The sequence below is a fragment of the Montipora capricornis genome, chromosome 3 (assembly GCF_036669925.1).
Source record: "Montipora capricornis isolate CH-2021 chromosome 3, ASM3666992v2, whole genome shotgun sequence".
NCBI lineage: Eukaryota > Metazoa > Cnidaria > Anthozoa > Scleractinia > Acroporidae > Montipora > Montipora capricornis.
In genome coordinates, this window is record NC_090885.1 from 24,168,512 (window position 1) to 24,176,011 (window position 7,500).

Here is a 7,500-nt window from a genome sequence, read left to right on the forward strand (position 1 = left end):
ACTGTATTTTACTCTGTCTAACGCCAGATTATTGTACTCGTCAATGGGGAACCCCTGGAAGTCAATGGGTTAAGGGCTCTTACAATGTCACTATTAATTTTATCACCAAGCCTGGCCTTTAACCTCTGTGCTTTTTCAGTTATCAGCACACAGTGGTCTCAGTTTGTTTTTTAATATTGTTGAATAAATGAGGCACTGGCCTGGTAGAATCAGATCTTTTGTTCGTATTAGTTTTTCTTTCCACTAGTGGAATGGGGGCACTCTCACCATTGTGCCAATTCAACTATAAGGAATCAAAATAATGCAAATGGGGCTGTGCTTCTTGGGGTTTTCCTTGCCATGTACAAAGTGTACATGTTCAGTGTATCTAATTTTGAATTAACGTTGTTTGTTTTTTCATGCAGGATTCAACACCAGCCTTGAGGATGACCAGCCATGTTCATACCCCACCCAGCCACAATCTGACAAGCAATCAAGTAGGTCCCTTTTTATCTTAAAATGTGACATAGTAGGAAAATGTAAGCCTATTAAGGGCTGAGTTCAAATGGCATGTATTTTGTCCACTGTCAACTAAAAAACCAACACTCAAGGTTAGCAGCAGGTGCATTAACTTGTTGCTGGCTGTTATGCTTGGTTTGTACTTAAAGGAATAAAAAAACTACTGGTATATTTGTCATGATTGTGTACAAAAAGCAAGCAAAAGGCCGAGCAACAAGCTAATGCATCTGTGAATGTTGAGCATGGATTTCCAAGAGCACCTTTCGTAGTTGAGTGGCCTGCCCTAGTCATTCTAATGATCCAGCTTAACAGAGCTGGAATGCTTGACGAAAGCACTCATCTCTGGAGAATGCTAAGAGCACCTCCTGTACTTCAGCGGCCTGCTCTGGTCTGTTAAGTGATTCAACTTAAAGTTGCTGTTAAGGTGGATTGTGGCTGAAGCATGCACCACTGAAGACTGCCATAAGAGCACCTTTGGTATTTGAGCTGCCTGCTCTAGTCACTCTACTGATCCTGTGTATTGTACCCTTACCCTGCTAAAGAGTGACACTTTTAGACTTAACTGTCTTACACCAGGGCTGACAATAACATTTCAATTAGGCGGGGAAGCTAGGAAAGTAGGTAGGGAGAAACAGGAGGCAGGGAAACTCTCAGGCTCCAAGCCCTTAATAAGAGCTCTGTACACCAGACAATCTCGCTTCTGAATGGTGAGCCTCCTTAAGGCTGACAGGTTAAATGCATCTACTGTAAGTCCACTAAAAACTGTGACCCCTTTTACTAGACATGGTGTCCTGATCATCAATAATTATAATGTATCATTGATCGAAAATTTTAAGGGATGTGACAATCAATTATGGATCATGCACAAACGATTATCACTGAAAATTTAAAAAATATATTGGTGACAAATAAAATATATTAAAACCTATGTTATCTTTTTTGGAATTGATTAATAGCAGCTAAAATCCACTGAACCCCTTTTCGGGTTTGTTTCATTCTTTTTTGTTTTATTTCAAAACATGGCTCACAGCCCTGGCACTGCTTTGTACAGTATGTTGTTCACATAATTGGCAGAAAATTTCCTTACTTGTGCTCTTACACATTATTCCAGAACCTATTAAAATTAGTCTTTGTCCATGCTACTGGCTGTTTAAGACCTTAATTGATCATCAGCTCCTCATTATGTAAACCAATGTTAATGTTAAACAGCTTTTATTGTGATTATTTTTTCCAATTATAATCAAAGATCGATTCGTTGGATTATTCTGATTAAATCAATTATGAAATCTTGGCCGATTCCCAACACTACCTTGCTACCTGCTACCCGGTGGCTCAGTTGGTTGAGCATCGGGCTGTCATGCGGGAGGTCGTGAGTTCAACTCCGGCCGGACCAACACTCAGGGTCTTAAAAGAACTGAGGAGAATGTGCTGCCTTTGAAATTACATCTGCAAATGGTTAGATTTTCAAGTCTTCTCGGATAACGACTGTAAACCGGAGGTCCCGTCTCATAACCCTTGTTGGAAATTAAATAGTATCGGACGTTAAAGAACCCACTCACTATTCGATAAGAGTAGGGGACATAGTCCCTGGTGTTGTGGTCTGACCTTTTCTGGACGGGGGCATCTTTCACTTCCTAAAATAAAATTGTAAACTGTGTAATAAGCAGTCTGGCTAAACATTGTAAATTAGTCCTGAAAAGCCCCGAGGGGAGAGACTAATAGCTTCACTCACTCATTCACCCTTGTCTGCTTAGCTGGGTTGTGTCACTATATACACAGCTGGACTGAATTTAATGCTGAAGGGATTTATTGAGTCCATGGACAAGTCAGCCTGCACACAACCAGACATGTCACTTGAAACCTATGTCAAAAACCTAGATATAGACTCTACTGGTCAGTCCATCAGCCATGCAGGCTATGGACAAGTATAATGTTTCTCAGGGGCCGCGGAGTATATTTGAAAGTAAGGGAGTTAAGTCTTGGTATGTGTACGAGAAGTGTAAATTATCAAGTCTTCGATTGAGCCGAAAACAACACCATAAGAAAAAGTGGGGGGAGGCTATAGCCCCCAGCTCCTCCCTCTCTGTGGCCCCTGTTTCTGCTTCAAGCTTGCATCATTCATGAACATGTAAACCAGCCCTTACAGCATCCATGTCCAGGTTACTTTTGTTGACTAATTTCCTTGTAATTTTAAGGTCCTAAGCCAGCCTGGGGGATTATGACTTCAGGTTTGTGTTGTGTTTCACTTATTATAAATGTTTATAAAATGGCCAGAGTTAACGGCTCATTATGATTGGTCGAAGTAAGTTGATTGTATCACCATTGACACAGTGCATTATAATGCAACATGCATGCAGGCCAAACAAAAAAATTCCGTTGGTCTGCCATTATGTCTGAAGATTTTCCTCAGTTTAGTCAAGAGAAGTGCTTGTCTGCGGGTCATGCTCCTCTAGGTATTTCTCTTGTGTTCTTAAAAAAGCCTGCTTGCCTATATAGGTCAACAATGCATAGTTTGCATAAAGTCTACATACTGAGGCAATATTTAAGATCGAAGGAACGTTTACAGCAAAAAGTCAATGAATTTTTTTTTTTTTTAACATCAGCTCACTTTTTACCCATTAGCAACAAATGGACTGCATGCAGAACCATCAATACGTAACTTCCCTGAACCTCTTGGTTACTTTGTTAATAACAACTTGCCATGTACAGCTGTACTGGTAAGACCGATGTTAACCAATGCAAGGCATTATTGTATGTCTTGAGCAAAAACTGAGGGAGGGAAATATTATGACAGCGGACAGAAAATCTAAACAATTAATATGGTATTAGCCACTTTGAAGCCTACAGTGGAAATATCGATTTAGGTGCTTTGAAGATAGTGTATGGTGGAACCTTGATTAATACTGACTTTTGTGTATTTCACCTATTTTGCCATAATTCTTTTATCTTGCGAAACCTTCTACATATAGCCGCATTGGTATGAGCTGATTTCCAAACACAATTTGCGCTAAAATGAGATTTGTCACTTAAAATAACTGCAACTACAATATGAACAGGTGTTATTTGCTGGTACATATTGTAGTTGCCGTTAGTTTCTGGACTCTTTCTTTGGCTTTTATCCTTACTCACTTACTGTATACCTTTTCAACTCCAGATCCTCCCAGTGAAGGAAACCTTGCTTACCGTAAGGACGGTAAGGGAGGCCATAAAGGGCATAAAGGTAGGCAAAAGTATCATTTTTACACTCAATTGGGGAAGGTGGAGGGGAATGAATTAAATATCACAAGTTGTGGATCGTGAACCTTTTCTGTGATATAAGCGTGTTTAAAATAATGATTAATATTGTTGTTCATAACTGATCAGATATTGAAACCTTTTTTGATCTCACATGTAGTCTGCAAAATCAGAGCTTAGAAAATGGAAGGACAAGGGCACTCTAGTGAATGTTGTACCACAGGAACTTCCTCACTAACACCTTTCTCAGGCACCTGGCACTTTTCAGAGGAACCCTCTTTTCCTCCTTTTACAGTGCATCTGCACAGCCACTCCTGGAGTTTACTGTAAATTCTGGTGTTACAGAACTATCCATTGCAAGTGACCTCCCAGATTGTTTCTATTTCACTTTTCTTCTTTTCTTTGAGGCACCTTATCAAATGAAAGTGTCTGTCACCTTGTCTCTTTCATTGCATTTACCCTTTTCCATAGACTTCATTTTGTTTAACACAAGACGATTTTACTCATCAGTGGGAGCCAGCTCAGGGGTTTAAGGGTTAATAATCTCTTCACGTGTACCAAGCCAGTGTTTATCTCTGCATTACAAAGACTGGAAAACAGCCACAATTTGCTCCATGACCATGCAAGATAGGAGAATGGGTTCCATACCAGGTTGACAACACAGACTACCTTGCATTGAAATAGTCATTTGCAAACAGCAATCCAAAGTAGTTTGTGATGTCGACTCGACGTGGAACCTCCTCGCTGTCATGTGTCCACTGCGCTTGCGCAGGTAAACACTAAGCTATGCTGAAAAATGTTGGTTATTGATAAGCAATGGTTAATCAATAAGTGATCCGTAATGCTGAGAGTACACTGGAATACACGACTACTCCAACTGTTTTTCAACGTCAAGACTCCACCAGTTTGAGACGTCATATTGCAGCTGTCAAATGCTTCTAATAACAAGAGCCAGCATCATAGCACAGCTGTTAACAAAATAAATCATGATCGAACCTTGTGCAAGTTCTGTCGTTTAAGGTGTGTTTCTTTGGGATGATCCAAAAAAGGATATTGATCCAAGGTCACAGTGCAACAAAGAAATCGAGGAATCCACTCTGGGAAAGAATTCTTCGGTTCCTTTGAGACACCATAAACAACATCGTCGCTCTTTGGAGGTTGGGTGCCCGAAACATCCTGGCGCTTCCACTATTGGCAGCCAGCTCCAAGATGGAGACTGCACCGATGGCTGGCAAACCTGACAACCCAGCCATGAGCCCCCACGCCAAGCCGGAGGACCTCCGAGCCTAGAAGGCTCGGAGAGAGGGGCTCATGGCCCCTAAGCAAGAGCCCCGAATCGCCCACATCCGACGGCACCCAACAACCAAAGAACTGCTCATGACCCTGCTAACAGCCTAGACCACTGCAATGTGCTAACCGCAAAAGAAAACAAGGCAACGCAACCCTAAACAACGCAAGAATGTAACGCCACGCAATACAAAAAAAAAGGGATATAACGCCACGCTATACAAAAAGAAAAAGAATATAACGCCACGCAATACAAAAAAAAAGAGAATATAATGCCACGCAATACAAAAAAAAAAGAATATAACGCCACGCAATACAAAAAAAAAGAGAATATAATGCCACGCAATACAAAGTAAATATATATAACGCCACGCAATACAACGCTAAAAATCAACGCTGAGAATACACTGCAATGCAACGCAACGCAAAACAACGCTGAGACTACAACGCCATGCAATGCAACGTAAACAACGCTGAGAGTACAACGCAATGCAACGCTAAGACGCAAGGCCACCGCTAAACAACGTAAGAATATAACGCCACGCAATGCAACGCTAAACAACGCTGAGAATACACCGCAATGCAATGCTAGGACGCAACTCAACGCTAAACAACGCTGAGAATACAACGCAATGCAACTCTAAGGTGGAACGCAACACTAAACAACAATGCACAGAAGTATGATGTTTGCTCCTCGTAAACTAAGTAATTATATTAAACTACATAATTACATAAAAAAGTACAAAACAAGTCCACGCAACATGCTAGCAAATGAAAAGAGAAAATAAAACGCTAACGCCTCGCCGATACATAAAATAAAACAAACTCCAATGCACGTCACTTAAGATACAACGGCCTAAGCCTCTTGATGATAGTAATAGTAGTATCAATAATATTACCAGACAAGTGTACGTTGTACGTGTGGCCCAGCTAAATAACAGATGCTTGCGGTGCGTTAAACAACGCTAAACAACAATGCACAGAAGTATGACGCTTGCTTCTCGTAAACTAAGTAATATATTAAACTACATAATTACATAAAACTGTACAAAACAAGTCCACGCAACATGCTAGCAAATGAAAAGAGAAAATAAACGCTAACGCCACGCCGATACATAAAATAAAACAAACTCCAATGCACGTCACTTCATATCACGGCCTAAGCCTCTAGATGATAGTAATAGTAGTATCAATAATATTACCAGACAAGTGTACATTGTACGTGTGGCCCAGCTAAATAACAGATGCTTATAGTCGAGTTCATGGCCCAAAGCAAAACTAGAAAACAAACTACAACCAAGCATCATGATCAGAGAGCCTATGACGCAGCCATAACGCTAAAAGCCTGACAGAATACGAGCGAGACGCTAAAAGTGACGCTATGCCACCTAACAACTGAGCTAGCTAGCTCTTAAGTTCAACTGCATGAAATGCCCTGTCCCATATGAAACTGTGCAAAGGATACGCTGTCCAAGATTGGTCGAAGACAAGCTTCCCGCCAGGTGATTCTTGTACGGGGATCCGGCGGAGATGGCCGAAGGTCACGCCGTGATGTACGACCGTAGCGCCCAAGCAAATTCCGCGTGGTCGTGAATGGCTTTATGCAATAAGAAGCGGGGCCCTGCATAAGATCTCGATGGTAGAAAACGCCTACTGAAGCTGCGTGAACTGATGTTGCCAAAAATAAAGCTACAAGAATCCAACATGGCGGCTATCCCAACTCGATCGCAAGCTCGCCCGAAGTTGCGTTTCCCCCAAAACAAACCCGTAACTGGACCCAAAAAGAATCCTAACTAACAGGAAAGCAGTTTTGAACACATCTATGGAATGACGACTGTATATATAGGAACAAAAACCGCTAAACGCTCCACACACAATGCTCCTGCTTCCCGCCACACTGATAAGTAAGCGATACAGCCCAAAGCACGAGGTATTCCACGCATGTGCAAGTATAGTAAAACCACTGACCAATACGCTGCAGTCGCTCCTAGTTGTTTACTTGGTTAAACTTCGTTTAACCTCATTGATCCAAGTGATCTTGGGTCAATGTTTCTTTTTCGGATCATCCCAAAGAAACACACCCCTTGTGCACAGCCAAACTGAAAGGTGTGATCGGGATTGAGAGTGGAGCGAAAAATAGCAGCGAATGAGTAAAATGTTTTATGTCACTTAGGTCGTACTTTCGATGGTTGCAGATCAACAGTAAGGGAAAGGGAAAGAAAAGTAAAGTAAAGCAACCATATTTAACGTCGATAACTCGTAACAGTAATTCAACTGACAAACCTGAGGTCGACGGTGCGCTCATTTTACTCCCCCCTCTCCATCAGTGCTCCGTTTTACGGGTATTTAAAGCTACTTAGCTACACGGAAAGGAAAGAAGTCGAAACAAGGATGCGAGATCCGGGAATGGAACTCAAGACCTCTTGCACCAAGGCCGCGCACTAAACGACTGTGCCATCCTTGCTCCTTGAAAGTCAATAA

The 7,500-nt window shown here is 41.6% G+C and overlaps 1 protein-coding gene across 1 annotated transcript in view; it reads left to right on the top strand.

The window, feature by feature from the left end:
- Window positions 1-7,500, top strand: part of LOC138042621 (uncharacterized) — a 20,125-nt gene that overhangs the window by 8,056 nt on the left and 4,569 nt on the right. The window contains exons 5-7 of the mRNA XM_068888574.1: window positions 405-476; window positions 2,694-2,726; window positions 3,653-3,718. Coding sequence (XP_068744675.1) covers window positions 405-476; window positions 2,694-2,726; window positions 3,653-3,718 — 171 coding nt within the window. The remainder of the gene's footprint in view (window positions 1-404; window positions 477-2,693; window positions 2,727-3,652; window positions 3,719-7,500) is intronic.